The 27,606-nt window shown below is 44.3% G+C and overlaps 2 protein-coding genes across 4 annotated transcripts; one reads left to right on the plus strand and one right to left on the minus strand.

Moving 5' to 3' along the window:
- Positions 1-152: 152 nt before the first annotated feature.
- Positions 153-22,118, plus strand: loxl2a (lysyl oxidase-like 2a). Its single transcript, XM_058054924.1, has 14 exons — positions 153-357; positions 2,094-2,383; positions 3,107-3,282; positions 11,974-12,182; positions 14,180-14,396; positions 14,601-14,784; positions 17,044-17,195; positions 17,271-17,438; positions 19,065-19,230; positions 19,335-19,575; positions 19,645-19,760; positions 20,550-20,686; positions 20,771-20,882; positions 21,104-22,118. Exons 2-14 carry the CDS (start codon positions 2,101-2,103, stop codon positions 21,172-21,174), a joined length of 2,232 nt encoding a protein of 743 aa, XP_057910907.1. The 5' UTR covers positions 153-357; positions 2,094-2,100; the 3' UTR covers positions 21,175-22,118.
- Positions 22,046-27,355, minus strand: r3hcc1 (R3H domain and coiled-coil containing 1). Of its 3 annotated transcripts, none has more exons than XM_058054926.1 (7): positions 26,967-27,355; positions 26,265-26,402; positions 24,435-24,849; positions 24,191-24,366; positions 24,048-24,118; positions 22,633-22,776; positions 22,046-22,543 (listed from the first exon to the last, which is right to left on the minus strand). In XM_058054926.1, the coding sequence occupies exons 1-6, from the start codon at positions 26,996-26,998 to the stop codon at positions 22,649-22,651; spliced, it is 960 nt and encodes a 319-aa protein (XP_057910909.1). In that variant the 5' UTR covers positions 26,999-27,355; the 3' UTR covers positions 22,046-22,543; positions 22,633-22,648. The 3 variants fall into 3 exon arrangements, with proteins under 3 accessions (XP_057910909.1, XP_057910910.1, XP_057910908.1); XM_058054927.1 differs by having other exon boundaries at positions 22,048-22,543; positions 22,681-22,738; positions 26,967-27,354; XM_058054925.1 differs by having other exon boundaries at positions 22,054-22,543; positions 22,681-22,776; positions 26,967-27,354.
- Positions 27,356-27,606: the final 251 nt, after the last annotated feature.

Here is a 27,606-nt window from a genome sequence, read left to right on the forward strand (position 1 = left end):
AAAATAACATAACGTAACAGAAGATAATAGAAGAATTGTTCTGAAGCAACAAACCGTCAAACCCCAGTCCTCCATTTTTGGTGCAAGGAATGTGAAGTAGAGTTCGGCTTCCTGTGATGGATTGAGGTCTTGCTGATGTTTTTGTAACCGAGGTGCTTGGGCCGCTGGGGGCGTGGTCAGGATGCTGAGGCCGCCGCTGATTGGCTGCTGTGAGCGCGAGGAACGGGAGCGAGGGGAGCTGAAAGAAGGCTCAGCTAAAGCAGAACAAGGAGCAAAGAACTAAAGTTTAACATCTCAGGCTCTGACACAGGTCGAACATATTAAAGCTCAGGGAAGGAGTCGACTTCGTCTGGAAAAGTAAGTGTTAGTTTTTTTGGAATATTTGAAGTTTGAGAGTATGATATGTCTCACGTGCAGCGTCCAATGGAATCATAAAGTTGCCTTTTGTCGTCGTGTCCTTCTATGAAGTTATTGTACACAACTCAGCACAACTGGTATGTAAACACGTACCTAGATATCTAGTACCGTGGGACAGGTTTTGTTGTTGTCTTTATGCTAATATTTTCACGTTGGGTCAGATAGAGATCGTGCACGTGGGCAGATTAGGCTAATGGGTTTCAGGAATGGGCGTGTCCTCATTGACGTGTTTTTTTAGCGCTACACGTACAACAATCTAATGAGATTAGTACAACACCAGTGTATCAAAACTCTGCCTTTACTCAGATAGTAATGCTGAATGTTGGGTGTCGCTGGCTGAGGATTCATTTAGCGATATGTTCATCACTTTCCTTCTGTTGACCTTCTCTGCATCTACATGAGGTCCACCTAATGTAAACATCCTGTATCACGGTCAGTGCAATTACACCCCAATTATCCACACGTGTCATGAGGTAGTGCCTAATGAGCCCCAAATGAAGTAATGCCATGTCTCCCTACTGTGTGATTGTGTGTGTGTGTAGGTGTGTGTGTGTGTGTGTGTCTAGTGTGGAGGGTGGGAGGGAGGGGCTTTCTTTCTAATTGTTTTTCTTTTTAATTGTGGTAATTGTTTTCAACTCTGTAAAGTACTTTGTGTTGCATGTCCTTGTACAAATAAAGTTGATTTGATTTGAAAAATACTGCATGCCAGTAGTGAGCTTAGCTCCTTTCCTCGTGTTGAACTTCCAAGCAGATGTTTAATCCCGAGGAAGTACCATGATTTACTGGATGCTCCCCAGGGTAGTTCTCATGCATGTTCCCACTGAGGTTGTTTGCTGGTTGCTATGACGTCAGCCCAAAAAGCAAACCCCCTTTGGCTCGTAAGCGACGTGGAGGTCTCCCTCCCACTTTCACTGCCTCCCATTTCTCTCTCAAGTCCTGGAACATTCCTCCCAGTGGGCATTTGGGTTCCTCCATTGACCCTTTCATGCTTGGTCGTGAAATATGGAGGTAGAGTCAGCCTGCGGGCGTTGTTGAGGTATATGAGAGGGGCGGGACTTCCTGCAGAAGCCAACATTTGCTCCCTACTCGGCTGCCACGGAGAAAGAGATGATTCCTTTCACTCTCACATAATAGCTCATCTGTACGTTGCTGTTTGGCAGCCATGTTTCTTTTTCTTGATATGTTGAAATGATATCTGGCAGGGATTCTCCTGGTGGTGTTCAAACTCTTCTCTCTTAAAGCACCGCACACCACACGTTGCCTTCACTTTCATCGGTTTCATCCCTGCTACTAACTACTTGGTCCAGGAAAAACATATTCCAGCATCCAACCCTGTGGAACGCCTGAAGTTGAATGCTGTGGAGTCGTCTGGCAGCAGAGAAGCAGACCTCCGCCAAGAGCCGTAGTTGCCCCCATATTGGATTTACCCCCAATTAATATTTTGTACAACCTGTTGTGCTCTGACCAGCTTTTGTGGCGTGATATGCACAAATGCTAAAAATGTCCAAACAATTCCTGGATCCAGGAAAGTGCTCCTCTCCAAATGGAACGTATTTTTGTAGTAAAATGGAACAGATTAGGCATTTCCACATTTCTGGTCCACCATTTTCCCGCAACAAAGGCTGTTTAACCTGTACTCGTGTCAGTTGAGTGAAAGCACTGCTTTTTTCCTTCAGCTGCATCATGCTGACCCCAGCAGAGACCCAGGTCCTCCTTTGCACCCTGCTGTGCACATGGCTGCTGTGCAATGGCCAAATGGAGTCCAGCAGTCCATCCATACAGCTACGTCTGGCTGGAGACAAACGTAAAAAACATGAGGGACGAGTGGAAGTTCTCTACCAAGGCCAGTGGGGCACCGTCTGTGACGATGACTTCTCCATCTACACCGCCCAGGTGGTGTGCAGACAGCTCGGCTTTGTGGATGCTGAGTCGTGGTCACCTTCAGCCAAGTATGGCAGAGGAGAAGGTAAGATCATTTCATGTCACCTTGACTTAATATTAGGCTTAGGCTCAGGCTTTCAGGCCAGCTCCAAAGGATGAAACATGAGGCTGCATTTTTAGTCTTTTACTTCCATAAGTCTCAGCAGTGACGTAACACTTCCCTTGGGACCCGCTTATTGCACTGCTTTCCACACTGGAGGACCACTGGGACCTCGCCATCACCACTGACCATGGGATTTAGGGGGGTGGGGGAGTCCTGCTTCTCCTTCTCCTTCTCCTTCTCCTTCTGCTTCTCCGTCTCCTTCTCCTTCTCCTTCTCCTTCTCCTTCTTCTTCTCCTTCTCCTTCTCCTTCTCCTTCTCCTTCTGCTTCTGCGTCTCCGCCATCCTCTGACCAACGTGTAGCCACTTTTTTGGCATGAGCAGGATGTCTCTAAGAAGAATGTTGGCTGTCACAGTGACCAGCAGCCTGGCAGTTTCCATGGTTACCGGTCATGTGGGTGACTGGTCAGGTGATTGTAAAGCCTGAACACATCTGTACTGCATGTGAGTCAGTGGGAATTTGGAACTTGTGTGTGAAAGAAGAGTCACTTCTGGTCCAAAAGGTTGTAGAGTTCATAGATTGCTCCATCATTCATTCATCATTGAGAGGCTTTGGTCAATGCTGGAGGGCTTCCATGCTTTCATCTGTCCATCTTTTACACAGCCGACGCAGTCTGACTGCAACGTTGTTGCTTACGTCCAATGCAGGTCCTATTTGGTTGGACAATCTGGACTGCAGCGGCAGAGAGAAGAGCCTCGCCCAGTGCCGATCCAACGGCTTTGGCGTGACAGACTGCAAACATTCAGAAGATGTCGGGGTGGTGTGCGCCCAGCAGCGCATTCCAGGCTTCAAGTACATCCGGACCCAGGCCAACAGTGAGGAGGTAGGATCCCGCAGAGAGTCACGTGACACAAGCCGGAAAAGGAGATAAATACTTGTCGTTATATGGTGATCAATCTCACTTGCTGTGCATAAACACCAGCGTGACATCGTGACTGTGGAATAAACGCAGCTTGAAGCCACAAAAGGTTGAGCTGCACACACTAAAGCCTCACACGTGCAGAGGGACCACGTGACCCAGAAGAAGAGCAGCTTTTATTATTAGGCTTGTTCTTAGATATTAATATTATTGGCGCTGCTGCGTCACCAGGTCACGTGACGGCGTGTCACCAAGTCACGTGACGGTGCGCCACCAAGTCACGTGTCACTTAGATAGAACTACGGAATTGTCCAGGTCCAAGTCTACTTCAATAAGGCAAGGAAATGCAACAATATACTGTATGAATGTGCATCACATTTCCAGTGTGATGCCTGGCTCGAGAAATGAAAAGGAGCAGCGGCAGGAAGTGTAGGAAGTGTAGGAAGTGTAGGAAGTGTAGGAAGTGTAGGAAGTGTAGGAAGTGTAGGAAGTGTAGGAAGTGTAGGAAGTGTAGTGGCATTGCTGCAGAGGTTCACTCAGCATTCTAGCTTGACAAATATTGAAAGCATTAGTAAATAAATCTCAGTGAACAAGACGCGTATTCATCCACCAGCTCTCCAGCGAGTCTAGTGTTTACGGTTCAAAAATATATTTATTTATTTATATTATTATTTTATTTATGGGAGCTCGTTCATAACCGTAGCACAGCTGGAGGACCATCTGTAAATATGTGAGACACAAAGCCCCTTGTGTGATTTTGCACGTGCGGGTCATATTTCCTGCACGAGTGAAGTAATGGCTTTGTCAGGTCGGATGCCTGCCCTTGCCCAAGGTCACCCCCTTGAAGCTGTTGGACAGGCTTCCTACTCTGTGAGCAGAGGAACATCATCTTGTCTGGCTGCAGGCAACACCCCCGTACCAGACGGAAAGAAAATGTCTGAAAACGCTGTGACGCAGGGAGTTCCCACTGAAACCAGACCGATAGCGATGACGCAATGAATGATGATGCAACACTTTTGGTAGGAGATGGCCGGCGATCTAACGCCTTGTCCAGACATTCGTTGTGGAGACATTCGTTGTCAAGACATTCATTGTTCAGACATTCATTATCGAGATATTCATTATCGAGATATTCATTATCGAGATATTCATTATCGAAACATTCTTTGTCGAGACATTCTTTGTCGAGACATTCTTTGTCGAGACATTCTTTGTCGAGACATTCGTTGTACAGACATTTGTTGTCAAGACATTGGTTGTGGAGACATTGGTTGTGGAGACATTGGTTGTGGAGACATTCATTCCAGAGTGGACGTAATGTAGGAGAATGTGTTCAATCCCTGTCTCCAAATGCAACAGTTGGAACTTCTGGTGTGTGTGGTTATCAGGCCCAGGTGAGACATTGGACGAAGGGGCGTATTTAAAAGCTAGCTAATGCTACCAGTGGCTGGAATGACCTCATTTTTACAAGGGTGTATTTGTGTAGCACCCTCTGGTTCCTTATTTGTTGTGTGTTTGCTGTCCCAGGGGTGTTGCTGTAGTTTAGTCCCCCACCCTGTAAATATTTCCTCGGCCTGGGTGAGGTCTTTCAAGTGGAAGGAGAAAGGAATGGGAGAAGGTGCAGCTCTCCCTTTTTCGCCCATACTGAACCATACTGAACACCTTGGGTGTGTTTATTCGCTACATGAATGGGTATTTTGTGCTCCGTGTGGAAAGTGGACGCAATGTGTGTACATTGAAGTTAAACCAGAGGTCAACACTAACAGAGAGACCTAGACTTGCTGGTGGTTTCATTAGCTACACCTCCAACATCCAAAGTCGTCCAGTACAAGTCTAAAAGTCTAAAAGTCTACTCTGTTTTGACTGACACAGTACAAATGTAGATTACAAGTTAACTACAATAATACACCATCTATACACTTTCTATACTGCTTATTCAGTTCACAGCAGATGCTGGAGCCTATCCCAGCTGATTTAGGACAGGGAAATATATCTTTACTCCACCCAATGAGGGTCAGGGGAGGCTTTTGAGTCCATTAACATTTCATTCAATAAAAATGATTGATTTTGCAGATTTCCCCATGAAATATAAGGCAGAAACATTGTTTTAACCAAAGTGTATACGTGGGGGGGGGGGGGGGGGGGCTGTGAGCAACCTGGATTAACACTGATGGAAAAACACAAGAACTTAGGAGTCAGTGCCTCACCAGCAATGAACTTCACCGATCAAGAGTGAGCACCATCAGCGCTACTTTAGCTAGCTAGCAGGATTAGCCACTCCAGTATTTCCATGAAACTGGGATACGTGGGTTGGACTTGGTAGGGCTGCTTTTGCATCCATGTCAGTGTTGGTAAGCAGACAATGACGTGTGACCTCTACCTCTACCACATGATACAATGATATTAAAACAGCGGCAACATTTACCACAAATAACCGTCATCGGCGCCATGAGTGGAACCAGACCAGCTGGACTAAAGTCGACAACACTGACATAGTTGACTTGTTTTTTCTCTGACATTTCAAGCACTCATTAGAGCCATCGTTTAACCCTGACCTCTCCCGGCTTCTTCAAGTAACCATCTCTGACCTCGGGGGCAAACGCTATTCTTTCCACCACAACGATGTCTGTCAGCCATTCCTGAGGGCGGGACTCACGGCCAAGGATTGTGATTGGGACATTATGTTATATTTATTAGCTGGTCGTTAGCAGTCTAGTTTCTCCAAAGAGGAGATTACAGCAGATGAAGTCAAACTCTTAGAAGGAAGGAAAGTAGAAAAGATGTTTTCTTGTTCATAGTTGCACAACATTTAATCACAGTTGTTGGTACTGCTTATTTACAGTACCTTGTTGTCAGTAGCAGTAAGTATGTTTTAGGGACATGTGCTGGCGATTCAATCAAAGTTGCTCATTTCCAGATTTGGATGAGCTCATGCTCTGATAAGATGTGATCTTCTCGAATGGTTGGGGGAAAAAACAACAAAGCAGCTGCAGTTCCTCACCGTCGGACATGCGATGTGGTCACCCCGCCCAAACCTCATCCACAACCAACATGAAGACATCACAAGCCCGTTGAAAGCGGGGTTGAAGGCCGCCTTTTTTTGCACGTCTAAAAAGGTTAAAGGTTGTAGTGGTGTCCGCTTTCGAGAATTGCCTCTCTTTGCATTCGCTGTGATTTCAAAAAAAAAAAAAAAGATGAAACCTGAGTCTAAGCTCGAGTGCCTCCAACAATCCAACGTATGTGAGGGCCCGTTAGGGGGAAAAGCTTGATTCCTGTCATGGTTCCTTCTCATGGATTGCCATGCAGACGGATCCAGCACATGTTCCACAGATGTTCCCCCATCGTGGCCTCGCCTTTTAGGGAACCCAGAGTCATGCACAGCTGCACTTTATGATTTGTATCAAAGGTGTTTGCTTGACAGAGAACTGTTATTATGTTATGACGTTCTACATGCTATTTCATTATGTTATGAAGTTCTACATGCTATTTAATTATGTTATGAAGTTCTACATGCTATTTCATTATGTTATGACGTTCTACATGCTATTTCATTATGTTATGAAGTTCTACATGCTATTTCATTATGTTATGAAGTTCTACATGCTATTTAATTATGTTATGAAGTTCTACATGCTATTTCATTATGTTATGAAGTTCTACATGCTATTTAATTATGTTATGAAGTTCTACATGCTATTTAATTATGTTATGAAGTTCTACATGCTATTTAATTATGTTATGACGTTCTACATGCTATTTAATTATGTTATGACGTTCTACATGCTATTTCATTATGTTATGAAGTTCTACATGCTATTTAATTATGTTATGAAGTTCTACATGCTATTTAATTATGTTATGACGTTCTACATGCTATTTAATTATGTTATGACGTTCTACATGCTATTTCATTATGTTATGAAGTTCTACATGCTATTTAATTATGTTATGAAGTTCTACATGCTATTTCATTATGTTATGAAGTTCTACATGCTATTTAATTATGTTATGAAGTTCTACATGCTATTTAATTATGTTATGACGTTCTACATGCTATTTCATTATGTTATGAAGTTCTACATGCTATTTCATTATGTTATGACGTTCTACATGCTATTTCATTATGTTATGACGTTCTACATGCTATTTAATTATGTTATGAAGTTCTACATGCTATTTAATTATGTTATGAAGTTCTACATGCTATTTAATTATGTTATGACGTTCTACATGCTATTTAATTATGTTATGACGTTCTACATGCTATTTAATTATGTTATGAAGTTCTACATGCTATTTAATTATGTTATGACGTTCTACATGCTATTTCATTATGTTATGAAGTTCTACATGCTATTTCATTATGTTATGACGTTCTACATGCTATTTCATTATGTTATGACGTTCTACATGCTATTTAATTATGTTATGAAGTTCTACATGCTATTTCATTATGTTATGACGTTCTACATGCTATTTCATTATGTTATGACGTTCTACATGCTATTTCATTATGTTATGACGTTCTACATGCTATTTCATTATGTTATGACGTTCTACATGCTATTTCATTATGTTATGACGTTCTACATGCTATTTCATTATGTTATGACGTTCTACATGCTATTTAATCCCGGTCACGGTCAAGGCTTGTAAATGATGTGCTTCAAATCTGGATTAGAAGTATCGGCCATTGAAGGAAACTGCATCACAGCTGCTGTTGTGTCCTTTTCATTGTTGTTATGCTCGTGATATCGTGTACTCGAACGCACCAGTCAAACAAGTTGGGGACCAGTCAGGCAGTAAACCGGGCAGCACAGACGTGAAAGTCACAGTGTTGGATGATATTGATTCACCGTGTTTAAGTAAGGTGGGGTGACCGGCAAGTGAGGGGGAGTACAGGCGGGTGAGGTGTGTGTGTGTGTGTGTGTGTGTGTGTGTGCGTGTGCGTGCGCGTGTGCGTGTGTGTGTGTGTGTGTGTGGTGGGAGTCACGTGTGGATAAACGTGAGGTATGGCCTGGTGGGGCTGAGTAAAGTGGAAGAAATGCACAGTAGTGGAAGTATTAGTCAGACACGGCTAGACCACGGTCTCATGTTCTCACATCGACATGCCGGGCAGTCTGGGGGGTGCGGGGTGGGGGGTGGGGGGTGAGTGGGAGCAGTTAGAATAATACGTCTGCTCGGTGGTTTGGAAACATTTCATTAACGCCTTCATAGAGCACTACTGACTGACTCCAAATCAAGCCAGTGTCCAAACATGGCTTTTGGGAATGAAGGCTTCGCTACACGTCAGTAAGTTAGCAGAGTCGGTGACATTGCTGATGATATCCAGCATCATAACTTCTATTGAGCTCATATTATGACATAATCACATATTCTTTGCGGAGTCTTGCATGTCAAACTAGAACTTCACTTGTGCAAACTGAAATGCCACATTATGATTAAATACTTTAGAAGTCTTCTGATACTCCATAACAGTACATGACACGTGATATCAGTACTACATGGTTGGGTGCACATTCCAATACTGTAAACTAAAGCTATCACAATACTGTTTACTGTGCTCCAGCCATTTAAATACTGTAAATATTATTTCTTCTTTTTGTTTTATGGTTCAAGTTTTAAATGTGACCCAGGTTCAATTCCACCCTCGGCCATCTCTGTGTGGAGTTTGCATGTTCTCCCCGTGCATGCATGGCTTTTCTCCAGGTACTCCGCTTTCCTCCCCCATTCCAAAAACATGCTAGGTTAATTGCCCCCCCCCCCCCCCCCATTGTCCATAGGTATGAATGTGGGTGTGAATGGTTGTTTGTCTATATGTGCCCTGGGATTGGCTGGCCCCCAGTCCAAGGTGTCCAGTCCCCGCCTCTAGCCCCAAGACAGCTGGGATAGGCTCCAGCACCGCCGCCACCCCGGTGAGGATAAGCGGTAGAAAAGAATGAATGCTGTCACCAAACGGAGAGACTGAGAACTATTACGTGTGGTAGTGAGCAGTTTGTAGACACGCATGGCATCATGGCTGCATCATGGCTGCATCATGTACTTTCCTGGAGAGAGAGTACTAAAGACAGTAGCATTGGTGCCAATGCATCCACACGGCCAGGACCGAAAGCGGGGCTTCTGCCAAACAGGATTAGGCTGAGTTTATGTCTGCTCTGGTCTTTTCAGGGGGAAACGCCTGAACTGAATCCAGCTGTGGTTATCTGTCCTGCTCTCTTCCTCTCTCGACTTTTATGGTTCAGACAAGCGCTTTCCTTCCTCCCGAGCCAAAAGTAACACCGGGAGAACCCGTCTCTGTGAACTTCATGCTCAACTTGCACGTTTTGGCCAGGATTTTAGTCCTCACACGCAGCTGAATACCACATATTGTTTTGGGGTTATATTACTCATTATCCTGCATGTTGTACAAGTGTTTTGCTTTGTCCTCTGTTTTCATAGTTGACTGTGGTAATACTGTCTTCAACTCCAAAACACGTTTTTCAGGTCAACCAAAGCTTTGAACAGCTCTTAGCTTGAAGCAGTCTGGTGTAAACAATCATCATATGTTGACAACAACAGCCTGCATGGGAATAAAAAGATGTCTTATAGCCTGCCTCCAGGTGACCGCGGTCCAGAGGCTAATGAGCAGGAACGGTGATGGTAGTAAAAGCCAAATGACGTGTTTTTCTCAACAAGATGAAAGGATCTCTTATAAAAGCAGGAGCGCCAAACCTTTTCCCGTTCAATCCGTTAAAATAGTACACAGGATGTGAACAAAATGTGAATGAGGAAAGGCAAGCAAATGGAATATTGTCATAAGAGTCAGCATATAAAAGTCATGTAGCCAATGAATTATCCAAAATATACATGGAGAAGGGGGAGGATTAGGTAAAGCTACTCTTTTGTAGACACGTAGAATTGTGCAAATGTCACGGCGTGATGTTCCTTAATGTACCTGAAAGAAATACCAAGTACCAAGTACCAAGTACCTAAAGCGACTTTGACATAATAAGTCAACTCCTGTCCACTCATTTTTATTGAGAAATATGACAGTGACGGTCAGTCTTGAAGTAAAATGGTCTCCACGCCAACGCGTAGCAAAACGTGTACACAGGGGATGAGCGTCTGTGGCCTCCAACACCGCTGAGCGACGCGCTCACGTACAGGCGATGTACGAGTCTCCCACGGTTTTGGTTGGCTGTCAGATTTGGAGGGGAATTTTATGGCATTGAAGTATTTCTTGCTTGTATCAAAGATAAACGTTTATTCTGACATGACAAGTCATACAGAATACCATCCTGTCTACTCCTTTGTCTGTCAAACTCGCCGTTATTGGTTCTCGTCTGGGCGACGCCCATGAACGCCATTGATTGCATTGCAAGCCAGCGTGTGCACGAAGACGTGCACGAAGTTTGTGCGTTGATTGGCTGGACCGAGACTCGTGCTAGCCACCCTATTGCCAGCTTCCACGTCACCTCCTGTGTGTGGCGCCCATGAAGCGTCCCCTGTGGATGTCTGACACTTTGGGGGTGCAGGCGTAGTGTCTTGGCGCTAACGTTGGCTTTATGCTTCCTGTCGTGAAATAGAAGTGGAAGAAGCTTCTTTTGGAACAAAAGCTTGTTGGTGTGTGTGTAGATCACTCAGTTTTGGACAAGTATTGATCATCAAAGCTCGCCTATTGATCATTAAAGCCTGCCTGTCCCAAAGCAGAACCCCAATGTGGTTTACGATGACAGGCTCCCTGATCCCGTCTTCACCTTTTAACCTGGAGCTCAAATGGAAAACCAGGAAAAGCGAGTGGTTTTGCCCACTCATACCGCAGCAGTGGAGTCAGGGGTCATTGTTGAAATTGTCTGGCTGAGTTGGCCCCTCCCGTTGGCAGATCTCTAACTTTTAGACTTGGAGCCTTGGAATTCCTACAGGCTGACGCCATCTCAGGAAACCACCTTGTGGGCAAACAGTTCATATTTCTGGGAGATACGCCAGATTGGAGGTTCTTTTTAAGTCAGGCTGGCTCCCATTTAGTCAGATCAGCTAAAAGTCTCCCCCCACCTCACAGACGGGCAGCCACCCCAGCGCTTGGCTGAAAGGAGGAAATGAACAATGGCGGCGTTATCTTTTTGTTTTCCCTTATAGGTTGGGAGGTCAAAGGTCGCAGGATTTAGCAGTGTTCAGGAAGACACGTGATACTCATCCCGCAACTGGCCCTGCAACTCCTTTTGGTTACCCATAGACCACCCGCAGACACTTCACCTAAACTCCAACAGCAGCTCACCCGGTCAATCGGAATCAGCGACTTGAATCCCAAAAACATTTCATGAAGCGACCTCTGCTTCTTGGGAAGTAGCCTGTTGCGTCCTTTGCTAATTGTATGTACGTTTTAGGAAGGATTGCAGTGCGAGATCAGGCTTAAAGCCCGGCTATAAGATTGTGGTGCTATTTGGCCAAGTTCACTGCTTTAATAAAATGGAATAAAAGAAAAAATCTAAGGCTTTGCTGAACATATTGAAGGATTGACTGTTCAATGTACATCTGCAACGGTAAAAAACATAAACACCACATACTTTTTATGCAAAGAAGATTTGGATCTGGTTCCCTTGACGAGCTGTAGATGAGCAAAAGCCTCAGTGTTTCATGAATAACGCCTGACTCGTGTCACATGATTCCGTCCATCAGGGTTTGCCTGTTCATGTGGAGGACGTCCGCATCAGGGCCACGTACTCCCACAGGAAAAGGATTCCCATCACCGAGGGCTTCTTGGAAGTGAAAGATGGAGGCAAGTGGAGGCAGATCTGCAACGAGGACTGGACGGAAATGAACAGCAGGGTCATCTGTGGCATGTATGGCTTCCCTGGGGAGAAGCGCTTCAACAACAGGCCTTACAAGTGAGTCGTGCTGTTTATGTGTAATATAAACGTTTAGCTGATCGGGGCTTGGATGTGGAACATATATGACATATGCCTCATATACCGCATGTTCATGTCAACTACATTTCCTGGCTTTGTTGCATAACTTAACCCTTCAATCACCTTCCTCACTGAGATAACGCAGACCCGAGTCTGGAGATTCTTGACACCGAGCCAAAAACAAATTCTAGCGGATGAAGGCTGCCCGAGCACGTTGTGGAAGACCTTCTGGTGGGTGCATGGCGTGGGCGCTGCCTTTCAGCTGAAATGGTCAACATGCCAATATGTCAACTAGTGACAGGTCAATGTACTCCTTTCTGACACATGTCTCTAATCATTTGGATTGTTGATGTTCAAAAGAACGTTTCAATCATCACATTTAAGTGGGTCTCGGCCGACTGTGATCAGTGGATTTCCACAAAGTAAGGAATGTTTTCATACTTAGAAAAAAAGCATAGAAAACCTGTTCATGCCCTCCAAAATACATTTCTAACATTATTAGAACCCTCTAGACATGGAATAACAGCCCTACAGTCGCATTTACACTCATTTTACCCAATATAGCAGACATGAATAAATAATTGATATATATATTATACTATATTATATATAATATTGAAATAATGGAATAATAATAAGTAAAGTTAGGGCTTAAATAAGACTTGTGCTTGTGTGTGTTGCTGTAAATGTGTTCCCTAGGGGAGCGCGTGGCTAACAGGAAGTGACGTTGGGGGTTGTCTGGAGTCTCATGTTGCCGTGGGTTACGCTCGCAACAGCAGCCTGTGTTTTTGTTGGGGATTATTGCGCCTGTTGGGAGATAAGGGAAGCCAGTCGTTCCAGCAATCAAGTCTGGATCAGCCAGCCTCAGAAATGCTTTGGAAGTTGAAGGTGCGGATCCCTGTTAGTCATGGAAGTGAAAGACCACTTTCCCCCAGTGTTTTCCAAGACGCAGCCACCCAACAAAGTATTCCCATCAACAAAAGTGTAACAAACAGACTGAATGTGACAAACAACACATTTCTTCAACCAAGTCAAAGGCGCATTCTGCTGCAAGCTAAAAATGTACTTTGAGGTCAGCCGCTGTTGGTTCGCTTTAAGATGAGGACTTCCTGTGGCCCGTCGGGTCATGGGAATGTTATGCTGCTTTCACACGACTCCTTTTGTGCTACTGATTGACAATAAGTCACTGTTGTCCACACGCTGTTGTTGTTGGGGAAATCTGTAACAAGTATATTTTCTCAACCAGTTTGGCCGTTGACACGTTGGTGCCGTGCATGCTGAGTTGCACGCCTGTGTTGATGGAATTCCTTTGTTATGCTAAGCTCCAATACAAACACCTCGCTTTTGGACCTTAGGTCATGTTCCCGCTCACCGTGTACGCCATACATACATTATATTATACATACATTATACCATACAGATACTACACAAGTCATTGCTTTTCTGCTTCTGTTTGATTAGCAGTCCTTTCAGGAATGCTGCGCCATTCCATAGGCTGTGTTACGTAACCACTTTAGGATTCAAGTCCACTCTACGGGTTTTTACATGAGCTCATACCTCAGCTTCACTCACTGTATTTGTGGGGAAAATTACCGTAAATGTTTACACATTGTACATCTGCACATGTCTAAGATGCAATCAACTATGAGCCAAAAACTCTCCACAAGTACTGTAGTACTGTAGTACTGTAGTACTGTAGTACTGTAGTACTGTAGTACTGTAGTACTGTAGTAGTATACTGAGTAATGACCCCCTGCGATTTCCTCACTGACCCACAGGTGGCAGTATTCAAAGAATTGTAGTTGGTTAGGACAGGAGAGTCCCCAGGTTAGAACTTGGCCATCAATTAGCCCCAATGCTGAATGAGCTGCACGGTTCAAAGTTTAGGGAAAAAGTCGAGGCCTCCATGCTGGAATTGATGGTATTTTGCCGTAAACTACTTTATGATTAATGTACAGTGTACATTTCACTTCCAGATTACTGGCCAAGCGCCGAAAGAAGAACTTCTGGGGTTTCTCTGTCAACTGCACCGGCAACGAGGCCGACCTGTCTGACTGCAAACTGGGAAAGGAGCTGGAGTTGAAGGGCAATAACACCTGTGAGCAAGGCATGCCTGTAGTGGTCAGCTGTGTTCCTGGACGAACCTTTGCCCCCAGCCTCAGTGCCGGCTACAGGAAGGCGTACAGGCTGGAGGTCGGTGTCAGCATGGTCTCTACAACTGGCATCACCGAGTTTGCATCATCATCATCATCATCAATTCATTGTGCATGAAGGCCCATGAAGATGAATAAGAGATGATTATGAAGTAGACTGTACTGCTGTACGCGCTTCTATTCATCTATTTATGTCCACGTCTTTCTCTGTTCCCCGTTTCATTCTCATGGACCAACTTCTTAGCAACCCCTGGTCCGATTAAAAGGCGGAGCCATGATAGGGGAGGGTCGAGTGGAGGTGCTGAGGAACGGGGAGTGGGGCACGGTGTGCGATGACAACTGGAACATTCAAGCGGCGACGGTGGTTTGTCGGGAGCTGGGCTTCGGCAGCGCCAAGGAGGCCATGACTGGCGCCAGCATGGGACAAGGTAGATACCGCTCCAGTCCAATCGGGGGCGCTAATGAGCACTACAAAGTGAACTGCCATTCAAGTGAGTTTCTGTCAGCAGCTGCCCGCTTTAGCCCAAATGCAAGCGGACTGTAACGGCAAACGCTTAGCCCCTTGATCTGTTTCAAAAGTCATTGGGTTATCCTGGAGCCCTTGCACTAACCTTACATAAAGAATGTGTAAATAAATATCAATTAATAAATATATATATGTATATAGAACCGGATTCCGGCTGTGAAAATGGCACATTTGGATGAAAAACTAAAATGTCCACCTGTTTTTGTCAGATCTCAGTCGGTCTAGACCAGAGGTGGGCAAACTTTTTGACTCTCGGGCCGCATTGACGGGGGGGGGGGGGGACTATATATTTTACACATATAATTGTAACAGTCCACTTGGAATTACTGTATCTGTAAAAGTGTTATATGGGCTTGGGTCCCTTTTTCAGGAGCACTTTATAAACAACAGACCACATCAAATAACCAAATAGCTAAAAAAGCTACCCAAACCATCAAAAGGTTGGCTCAAGCCATGACGCCAAGTTTCAATGAAATACTTTGCAAAGAACGGGTGGGCCGTATTTAAACATTTGGCGTGCCAGATGTGGCCCCCGGGCCGTAGTTTGCCCACCACTGGTCTAGACCTTCAATCAGCATAAAAAGCTGCAAGCCAAACAGACAAAAGGCCCAAGCAAGCAAGTGTATGGACGATGGACGATGCATTATTACGTTCAAAAGCCCGACTGTATGAAATGCTAGATACTAGCGTAAAATATCACGTTTGCTGGAACCGTCTTCCCCCGCATGTCCTCAGGAGATCTGGAGTCCAGCGTACAAAATGTTCCAGCACAGAAAAACAGCTGTTAAGGCTTCCAGATGAGGAATTCTTTTCATGAGTGGACCACTGCATCCAAAAGGGAACCACACACAGACTCGGAATAGATGATGATGTTTGTTTTTGGAAATCAGCGACTGCGAAGACTTCAAAAAATAAAAGCATTTCCAGATTCCACACTGAATGAGTATACGTCATCAACACAACACAACATTTTGTCACGTCATAAGTATCATTAAACATCATTTTCATCAACATAATTGCTAATAGCTTCATAGCTCATTGTTTAATATATTAATTACAGTTTATAATATATATATAATATATATTTTATAATATTACTTTATTGTTATTTATTAGTTTTGTTTTTAAGCATTGTTTAGTAAGTTGACCTTACTCAGTGTCATCTTACAAAAAATGCTAAATTCATCACATAGTAACTTAACACCCCAACGATACCTAGAAAATATGGAATATTTTCAAGTAAAAAATATCAGTTTGTACATTTTCCCTTAGTCAACTGTGCCTGAGCAATAATGGCTAAGTAAATTAGCATGTGGTATATTATGCTATACCACATGCTATGCTATCTTTGCCATCATCATAGCCATGTTAGCACACGTTAGAACATCTGGAACATCTGCTGTACTGCTTCATGGATGGACTACGCTGAGTGGTTGACATGATATGACTTTTATTCATAAAAAACTAAATTATCCCGGCTACTGTGGCCAAGTATGGAAGGAAATATTTTGGAATGTCAATGTCATGGGATGTCATTTGAGGGAATTTAATAACTAACAACAGAAGCTTGTTTATGATTATTTCTTCCGCTGGTGAGCACTTTTCTAGCTCTCTTTTTAGAACACACATCACTGAGGACGTTGCTCATGCATGGTGGGAAGACGTGCACGTTATTATGGCTCCACCTGAAAATAACTAGCTTCTTATAGTCCTTATGGTCATTATGGTCCTTATGGTCCTTATGGTCCTTATGGTCCTTATGGTCCTTATGGTCCTTATGGTCCTTATAGTCCTTGTAGTCCTTGTAGTCCTTGTAGTCCTTATGGTCCTTATGGTCCTTATGGTCCTTATGGTCCTTATGGTCCTTATGGTCCTTATGGTCCTTATGGTCCTTATAGTCTAGTATAAGACTATAGAGTCCTTTTCCACTTTGTCATTGTGCCCTAAAGAGTCAGCAGGAAGTCTGGATCTGGCTAATCGTTGGCTTCCATCCGGCCAGGCTGCTCCTGCTGGCCTCCGTTTGTCTCTGCTGTGGCGTTCCACTTTCCAGTCGAGCTATTCCAATGGTTCTGCGATGATGGACACGATGTCAACTGTCTCCTGTGTCATGTTGAAGAACATCACCATGAGGTTAACGTGCTTCATGCGTTTGCCTGTGCAGGCATCGGGCCTGTCCACATGAACCAAGTGGAGTGCTCCGGCTTCGAGAAGTCTCTGACCGAGTGCCTCTTCAACCGCCACGCTCTGGGCTGCAGCCATGACGAAGACGCGGCTGTCAGGTGTAACGTTCCCGCCATGGGCTTTAAAAACAGAGTGAGTCGCTCTTCCTGCACGATGATCACCATCAGCTATTGATTTTTTCCTGACGCCTGTCTGTCATCGACACAGCTCCGACTGTCTGGTGGCCGCAACCCCTTTGAGGGTCGTGTGGAGGTTCTTGCAGACAGGAACGGCTCTCTTGTGTGGGGCGCGGTGTGTAGTGACAGCTGGGGGACCATGGAGGCCATGGTGGTCTGCAGACAGCTGGGCTTGGGCTTTGCCAGCCACGCCTTCCAGGTGACGCTCCCTTCTCCTCTTCTTCCCAACACCTGACCTGACTTCCACTGAGCAACAGCGGCCCCTACTGACACAAACCGGAACACAAAATGAACTCCTCTCTCAATGCCAGTCTGGTTCTGGCTCAACTTCGTGTTGTTTGGACCACAAACGAAAGCGGTTGAGACTGAATCCGCTTCCTAATTACTTCCTAATTACTTCCTAATTACTTCCTAATTACTTCCTAATTACTCTAATCATCCCCCGAAATGCCAGACCATCAATGGCTGGATTATCATCAACATCTCTGGTGATGCTCGTCACTTTTGACTCTGATGTACTACTGCATGTACTACTGCATGTACTACGGCATGTACGACGGCATGTACGACGGCATATACTACGGCATGTACTACAGCATGTACTACTGCATGACTCCACCAGCATGTACTACAGCATGTACTACTGCATGTACTATGGCATGTACTACAGCATGTACTACAGCATGTACTACATCCTGATGGAATAAATCCCACCAACCTCCAGCTTAACTCCTTAACTGACATGCAAAAGGAGATCTTTCTTTTCCATCAGACCTTCTGTCTTATACCCCCTCCCCCCAACCCCCCCATCAGTCATCTCGGAAAGTCTGACTTGTTGAAGGAGGTTTCCATGTGGTCTCGTAAAGAGGCTGAGTCCATGTGGTCTCGTAAAGAGGCTGAGTCGGGGCTTTGGGGACAACATGTGTCGTGTACCTCGTGATTAGCGTTGCCTCATAGCAAGAGGAGTCATTTATCAGGGACATGATTCTCTTTACAAATGTTTACACATATGAATCACGTGCCCCCCCCCTCCCCCGCAAGAGGAGTCATTTATCAGGGACATGATTCTCTTTACAAATGTTTACACATATGAATCACGTGCCCCCCCCCCCCCCCCCGCAAGAGGAGTCATTTATCAGGGACATGATTCTCTTTACAAATGTTTACACATATGAATCACGTGCCCCCCCCTCCCCCGCAGACTGTGAAGCCAGGTGAGTAAAGCATTTGTTGTGTAAATATTTACACAACTGCAAAAGCCAGATGATGGCTACCACCAAAGCCAGGCCCCCACCCCCGGCCAAACTGGGGGCTAAGCCAGGGGTGTCCAAGTATCTCAATATCTCAGTGGCGTTCCCACTTTCTCTTGTGCGTACCACTTTATTTACATACATTTACCACTTTTTCTTGTACTTTTCCTACGGGTTTCTCGTAATATTTGCAACTTTTTCTCATGAATTGATGACTTTTTTCTTGTACGTTTATGACTTGTTCTCATACATGGACAACTTCATTTTCATAAAATTACGACTTTATTCTCATAAATGTACAACTTTTTCTCGTTCATTTCTAACTTTTTCCTCGTCCATTTCCCACGGGCTTCTCGTCTTTTTTTTGCACATTTCCGACTTTTTTCTTGTACATTTGATTGAAAGAACCTTTGAGCCGCCTCGGTGACCTCGGGCTGAATGAAAGTAAAAGTTGAATGACGCGCAGCGTAGGCTAACCACTTGTGCTAGCAAGCCGAGTATGAATCCCTTGAAGGAGGTTTATGTATTGCAGTTTTTTGATGTCCGTTTTCTCTTCTTCTACTGCACGTGATCAGGAAACCTGGTACTGGCAAGGCGATGCTACAGCTGATAACGTTGTGATGAGTGGGGTGAGATGTTCCGGAACGGAGCTGACCCTGGATCAGTGTCTGCATCATGGGAAGCATACGGAATGTCCTAAAGGAGGAGGCCGCTTTGCTGCTGGGGTCTCCTGTACTCTAAGTAAGGGGGGGGGGGGCTGATCAGTCAATAATAGTTATGGATGATTAGCGGAATATCTTACAAGGTTCCCAAACTCGCATGTTTCGATGCTCTGTCTCACGCAGCGGCCCCCGACCTGGTCCTGAATGCCCAAGCAGTGGAGCAGACCACCTATCTGGAGGACAGACCCATGTACGCCCTCCAGTGTGCCCAGGAGGAGAAGTGTCTGTCCAGCAGCGCGGACGACGCCGACCAGAACGCCTACCGCCGTCTGCTCCGCTTCTCCTCCCAGATCCACAATAACGGCCAGTCGGACTTCAGGCCGCGGGCCGGACATCAGTCCTGGGTGTGGCACGAGTGCCACAGGTGAGACCACGTCATTTGTGACCCCCGGGTGGCTTTGTTTTCCTTGACAGCGTTTCTTCCTGCGTGCAGACACTTCCACAGCATGGAGGTGTTCACCCACTACGACTTGATGAATGGGAACGGCTCCAAAGTGGCGGAGGGTCACAAAGCCAGCTTCTGTCTGGAGGACACTTATTGCGATGAAGGTAAAGCCGTCGCACGCCGTACCTACAATATACCCTACATGCTGTACTACATGCTGTACTTCATACTGTATACTGGTACTTCATGGACTTGTGGGATTCATGAAATCTAACACCACCTTTACAGACTTAAACCTCGTCTGGGGTGCCGCTTTTATCGTCCTAGTCTTATACTATATGACTTCCTTCACGACAATAAAGTCTCCAAATCTCATAAACTCATGACAATAACTTCTCAATATCTCAACTCTATGACTATTTTTGTAATATTGCAGTCTCAAAATCTCTAATTAGTGTAGTGCTCTTTTTCTTCTTGTATATCTACAACGGGTTCCTCGTAAAATTATAACTTTTTTCTTTAATTTTCTTACATCTTACGACTTTATTCTCATAAATTCACAACTTTTTTCTCCTACATTTTTGCCTTTTTGTAAATTTACGACTTTATGTTCATAAATTTACAACTTTCTTTCTTACGTCTTTATGTTCATAAATGTATAACTTTTTCCTCATAAATGTACGACTTTTTTCAGTTACATTTATGAAAGGTTTCCCATAAATTACATCTTTTTTTCTCATAATTTAAATATTTTGTTCTAGTAAATTGACAACTTTTTTCTGGTAAATGTCCAACTCCACGGTACACACACATGAAGTTAACACGCTTAAATGCATTCAGGTGATGGTTCAATGTACACAAAGTTCTAGTTATATACTATAGTTACAATAAAGGAATGAAGTGAATACTCAGTGATGATGACGATGTTCTGTTTTGGGTCTTAATGCCGACAGGCATCCAGAAGCGATACGAGTGTGCCAACTTCGGAGCCCAGGGCATCACCGTGGGCTGCTGGGACACCTACAGGCATGACATTGACTGCCAGTGGATCGACATCACTGATGTTCCGCCCGGTGACTACATCCTCCAGGTAGAACAACAAGATCTAGACCAGCTTACGTAGTCCGCCGGTGGGACAGAAAAAAACCGCTGCGGATGTTTGCCGCTTTTCCAGGTCGTGATCAACCCCAATTACGAGGTTGCAGAGTCCGACTACTCCAACAACATCATGAAGTGCCGCACCCGCTACGACGGCAATCGCGTGTGGACATACAACTGTCATATCGGTAAGAAGTCAATGCAAGGAATGAGGTCATAACATTTGTACTTTCCAAAGATTCCATCTGATCATCTGCGCATATTCAGTGAATGTTCCTTATACTTGGCTTTTATTGACAAGCTCCGCCCATCCTTTTGGGTTGGAGTGTGCCACAAATTGCTGTAGTCCAGGATCCAGGGCCCTGTGCCCCAACAAAGTTGCTCATGTTTGATTCCCCGGCATTCCCAGGCGGATCACGGAGCTCAGAAACAGAAGAAACATTTCCTGGACTGCTGACCAATCAGCTGTCACACAGGTAGAACCTGGATGGACGACACAGATGGATGGACGCACGGTCGGACAGACATTTCCCAACCACTAACGAAGAAGGAGGGACACGGGAACCAGAACCAAAGTGGCACCATGAACAGTAGCCATGTTTGAACGACTACATTTACAACTGGTCCATTCACTAAAACCTTTTCTGATTGAATGGAGACATGGAATGACGGCGTTTTCATCTGATCTGAGGGAGACACGGTGCAGGGGAATGTGGAAGGGATGATTGAGCAACAGCTAGTCTCCGTGCTTTTCACAGCTAATGATTGCTCTGCACAAGTGAACGTGACCATCTATAAACTGCTATTTACCATGTTGATGTACTGTCTGCATGGAGAAAACTGGCAATACTTTTACAAACTCACTGTGAGGAAAATGTATCCGCCACATCCAGCATAGCTTTGTTGAAATGTGCCTTTTTTTTGGACACGGTGCTTTTTCATGAATACGTCAGGGAACGTTTCAGCAAATGTTTTTGTGCATGAAATGTGCCAACAGTTGCATTAGAAGAAGAAACGGAAAACCAAGGTGCTACCTACAAGTACGAATGACTTTCAGTATGAATCAGCCATTCCTCCAGCATTTTCAACACCAAATACTTGAGCTGACCTTTTATTTATTGCCGTTTATATTTTCACTTTATCTGCCCGGCGTGCATGAACCCCTCAGCTATCTTCGTCACCATGTTGGATTGTGTTAAATTATTGCTGTCAGGGACTCTGATGCCTCAAATGTGTGTGAAACGTTGGGGTTGTTTTGTAAATGACTAATTTCTATGTGGCACATTCCCTTCATTTTATAAGGGTGTCAGTCGCTTGTTGCCTGACAGATTTGTGTACATTTTATTGTCATATGAGGAAAAAAAATGCATGATGTTTTCTGTAATAAAGGTAGACGGTGAAAGCACAACATGTTATTTTTAATTGTCACTTGATGGCTTCTCAACAAGAGCGCGCGCTTGTAAACTTGGCATTCTGTAAAAACAACAAGCGTATACAGAAGGCAAACATATATAGAAATAGACTCATTGAAAACAAACTGTAGAGTTCTTAGTGATTTCCATGTTCATGTTCTAGTCCAACACTAAATGATGCTCGGACCGAAGCATCTTGCTTTTGAAGTCATGGTGTCATACGATGTGCCAGGCGGGCATATTCAAAAATATCTTGTTCGAATGAGCATTGAACTGCTAATTTGATGTTCTAGAAATGTCTTTGCCACATTGCTCATGTTCATCCTGTCAGCAGCTGTGGCCACGCCCTCGTCCCTTCAGGCCCAAGGCTCGGCCCACCATCCGCCTGGCAACAGCGCTGTCTGTCTTGGGGCGGTCCTTCACAGGCTGCATGAACTCTGGAAGCCACACAAACAGCAGTCGAGTCACTTGCTATGATGATGCTACGTGATGCTACGTGATGCTACGTGATGCTACGTGATGTTACGTGATGCTACGTGATGCTACGTCCGCTCAACAAGAAACATCTTCCAACCTGCCCTTCTGATGACCTTGCCTTTGGCCTTTTTACTGCCTTCAGCCAGTGCTCGCGCCTTCAACAGAGGATGGCAGATTGAGAGGGCTGTCAGTGCTAAACACACAAAAACATTTTTAGCATTTTCACTTCATTGTACTGCAATTAGTACAGTGACTGCAATAGTTCAATAGTTCGCTAAGTAACACTAAGTGGCAATAAGTTGGTCTGGCAGTGGGCCCTTTTTGGGTGTCCTATTCCAATGAGGTAGCTTTCATACTCCAACTTTCCACTGCACTCAAAGTCCAATTGGTTTATTAGATAAATAATAATAAGGGTAATTTGCAATAAAACATGTAATAGTTCTTTTTTCAGGCATTTTTAGGATGTCTTTACTTTTAAAAGGCAATATTTCCTAAAAACAATTTATTAGTCCTTCATATTTGGTTTGAAAATCAACAATAGACATTGTTTTATGTTGATTAATTCTGTTGGCGAGGGTGACTACAACAACATCATTAGGGCCACATTAAAAAAATCTAAAACTTCAAGTCATAAATTTATGTGACAAAAAGTCTTACATTTCATTCTCATAACCTTTTCCAACATATTTATAACTTTTGTCATGTAAATGTGCAACTTTGTTTGTCATACATTTTTGTGAAAAAATGTCATACATTTACAAAAATCTAGTCGTTAAGTTTATGAGGGGCAAAAAGGTGTAAATTGATAAGAATCAAGTTAAAGAAAAAAATTATATGAAAAAAAAGATTAAAGTTGTAAACTTCTGAGAAAAAGTTGTCCAGTTATGTGAAAAAAGTCCTACATTTACGAGAAGAAAGTCGGGAATCTACGAGAAAATGAGTTGGAAATTAGTGTGACTTAAGACAATAAGCCAGTTTATGAAAATAAAGTCATAAAGTTACATGAAAAAAGTTGCACTTATATAAGAAAAATAGGAGATAAAAAAGGAAAAAAGGAGATAATAACATTTTCAAGTAAAAATGTAAATTTTTAAGTGAAATAAAGTTGTACATTTACAGGAATCAAGTCATACGTTTACGAGGATAAAGTTGCACATTTAGGAGAAAAAAATGCCCTAAATTTAGAAGAATAAAATGATAAATTTCTGAGAAAAGAAGTTGTAAGTTTAAGATTTCTGTGAGAAGAAGTTTACAAAAATGAAGTTGTTGCATTTAGGTAGGCGTCACGGTGTCATATATTTAGGATTTTTCACACAGATGATTAGTATTTTTTCTAATGAGTCCCTAATACTCCGTGGTAAACAAGGAAGTAGGATAATAATGCCCATGACGAAAAGGTAACAACTCCACAGCGATCCCAACCAAGCGCTGTCCCAAGTTTGGGAATGCTGACGTAAGGCTCACCCGCCGCCTCGGTGGAGAAGACGCCCAGAGCGTGTGTGTCGTCCACCCAGGTGATCTTCATTCCCCCGTGACTAATGAGACACGGGAAGTGGAGCTTTACGAGGCGTGGTTATCAAGCACGTGAGAAGACGTGGATGTCCCACCTGTAGTCGGTGAAAGCGTCCAGGAGGTCGTCTGTTTTCAGCATAGCTGGGAAGTCGTAGATCTCAATGACGTGGCGAAAGCGGTCAGGGTTGATGAGCACATTTTCATATGTGGAGAAGTCATTGTGCACGTGCGTCACTGAGAAGGTCGCCCCCCCTTTCAGGTGTTCCTTGATCTGAGGGGCGCATGGAGAGCGAAGTGAGCGTGGGAAGGGCGAGCAAAAGCATGAAGGCGTACGCTGACCTCTTCAGTCAGGTCACGTGTGGCCGTGTCACCCTTGGCATCCTCCTGTAGGCTCATGTCACTCAGACCAGAAAGAGTGTTCTCCCATTGGAGATGTTGGCCTCCATGTTCACTCCAAGTCAAGTCAGCTTCCTCCCGGCTCAAGGGATCATCTCCAGGGCCGCCATCCACCGCATGTTGGAGGTCCAGTGACAACTCCTCTGTGGTCTCAGATGAAGAACATGAGTTTGATGGACAGCCGGAGCCTGAATGCGGCGACTCTTGATGCGAGTTTGGTAGGCGTGGTCTCTCCCGAGCAGATTTGGGGATGTACAGCGCCCTGTCCGGCCTCTTGGGGGCTCTGCTTCGTGTTGAAGATGGAGGCTGAGCCGGCGAGTTGCTCTGCCCGTCATTTTCTTCTTCCTGTATCCTGCCTCTACAAAACAAAGCATACTCTATAAATCATTCCTGAAAATGATGATGATCACATGCTGGATCATCTCTGAGCAAACACAAAAGGTTTATTGCATGGTTATCTGACGCTTTACTGATAAACGATTGCATGGTTTATTGCACAGTTAATGTACAGGATTGTTTGGGAGTGATGGAGTCTGACAGCTGTCGACTTCTCCCTCACACACTTTGGATGTCATGCTGTCACTAGGCTGCACGGTGTGGAGTGGTAAGCACGCAGGCCACGCAGCTAGGAGACCCGAGTTCAATTCCACCCTCGGCCATCTCTGTGTGGAGTTTGCATGTTCTCCCCGTGCATGCGTGGGTTTACTCCGGTTTCCCCCCCATTCCAAAAACATGCTAGGTTAATTGCCCCCCCTCCCCAAATTGTCCATAGGTATGAATGTGAGTGTGAATGGTTGTTTGTCTATATGTGCCCTGGGATTGGCTGGCCACCAGTCCAGGGTGGACAGCTGGGATAGGCTCCAGCACCCCCGCCACCCTGGTGAGGATAAGCGGTACAAAATGAATGAATGAATGCTGTCACTAGTGGAGCTCCTTAGTGCTCCTCTTGCCCAACTCCTCCACCTGGTGGAGCATTGTGGGTAGATCGAGGGCGCTATGAAGGAGCAGCTGGGGTGAGATAGCAGGCTTGTTTTTTGTTGCTGCCGGGTGAAATGGAAGCACACACTTTTCTGGCCCTCGGACACAACACTATGATGGTCCGTCATGAGTTTTCAAGCCCAGCAGGAATTTTTTTTTTTCATTTTTCTCAAGCTGCTGTGACTCCCCTGAATGCCTGACTGCTAGACACAAGACACGAGACGAGACACAAGATTGGGCCTACGAGACCAGACAAGAGTATAAGAGTACGTTACTTTTAAGAAAAGTACAATGAAAAAAGAAATATGACAATATATTATAGTACTCATTTAATTTGTACTACGTTACACTCTTCCGCACTCTGTGTGTATGCTAGCGGCCCCGCCTCCACCCACAATGTAAAAAAATTGACCTCAAAAGTCATTTTCAAACAAATTTTTCAACATATTTACTTTTTATATTTTTGTCAGGTTGTTAGATAAAATCGATTGATTGATTCTGAAATGCTCCAGATGATGATGTAGTGGAGACGTTATCTTTATAGGCAGTCATGCTCAAAAGGTTAGTCGTACAAATGTAACTTAGGAGTATCAGCGCCATCCACCCCACCGAAGGCCCGGGTACCAAGTGCACCGCCTGCCACTGGTAAAAACAGAGAAAACAAACTATTTGGGGAATCCTAATGCATGTAGAATGAAGACTGAGCAGCAATACGTGTTGGATCGCACAATGATCGTTTGTAGCGTTTGATGTAGCGTTTTAGACCGATGGCCATACAGTGTGTATGACTTGTACCTGAGCTGCAAGGGGCAAACCACCACTCGACGCCCCCAGGTGTCCCCAACGGAGAAGGTGGTGAGCTCCGGCAGATCCTCGACGGTCCTGTGGATCAGGTATCGTAGTCTGCTGGGTAGAGGGGGGAACAGGAGGACACTGGGGGGGGGGCACAGAGGAAGAAGGGGTCCATACTTGAGTGAATTTAGGAAAGTCATCAACCGCTATTAATTAGTTTGTTATTATTCAAACGCAAATAGCGACCCAGTGCAAATGACAGTAACAAATGAGTCCAAAGTATTTGATCCCTTGCTGATTTTGTTGGTTTGCCCACGAACAAAGTTCAACAAAGATCAGTCTATTATTTAGCAACATGCTAATGTTTTTGTAGCCCATTCCAGATTTGGGCAGGTCAACAATCCTGTCTCGGAGGTCCTGAGAAAGGTCTTTGGTCTTACGCATGTTGGAGAGTTTTTTATGGATTTTCTTTCTGATATTTTGTCTCTCTGTGTTAGAATACATCTACCATTAAAAGTAGAGAATTACCATGTCTTTATTGGTGGGCAAACCAACAAAATCAGCAAGGGAAATGTGCATTCTAATTATGAAGCATGCATATCCTTGCTTGTTACTGTATTTTTATCACACACATTTTGTCAAAATATGACAAACCCGCCATATCTTTAGTTCAGCTCTCTATAGAATATAATATCAGACACTTGCCTCTTGGGGCTGCTCTTCTGGTATGTTTCCATCTCATCCAAGACCTGGTGCACGAATTCATTCTCCTCCTTCGGGAGATAAACTCCATCGAAGCAGGGAAACGCCAGGATGAAGCTAAAGTAACTGGTTGCTAAAAGCTAAGCTAAATGACAGTATAGCTGCCTCGTGACGTGAGCTAGCAAATGGCTAACGAAAAACGAAAGACGTGTTATTTTAATTTTACAGCAAATGGCTTCGACACATTAACATGTTGGATTCATATTACAAGTTTACACAAGTTGAATATGCCGCAGAAGTACACTTTTGTTCAACACATTCGCCGGATGAAATGTTTACTTGCGTCTTTCCTGCACTTACGGTACGGGTACCGAGAGAGGTCAATACTCAAAAGGCGATTCGCCCTTTGACCGATGATGATACTTAATTAAACGCCACTGCATTTCAAACACAAAAATATAATATTTACATGTACATGTTAATGTACCATACATGGACACCATTTAGTTCAAATTGCTATGTGTCATTGCAAAAAAAAACACACTTCAGTTGGCATCTCAACTACTTGAGTACAAGCAGTAGTGTTAATTTAAACCAGGGTTGCGTACTGAAACATCAAGGGGCCACTTTAATACTTTAACTT

This window comes from Doryrhamphus excisus, chromosome 18 (assembly GCF_030265055.1).
Source record: "Doryrhamphus excisus isolate RoL2022-K1 chromosome 18, RoL_Dexc_1.0, whole genome shotgun sequence".
NCBI classification, from domain to species: domain Eukaryota; kingdom Metazoa; phylum Chordata; class Actinopteri; order Syngnathiformes; family Syngnathidae; genus Doryrhamphus; species Doryrhamphus excisus.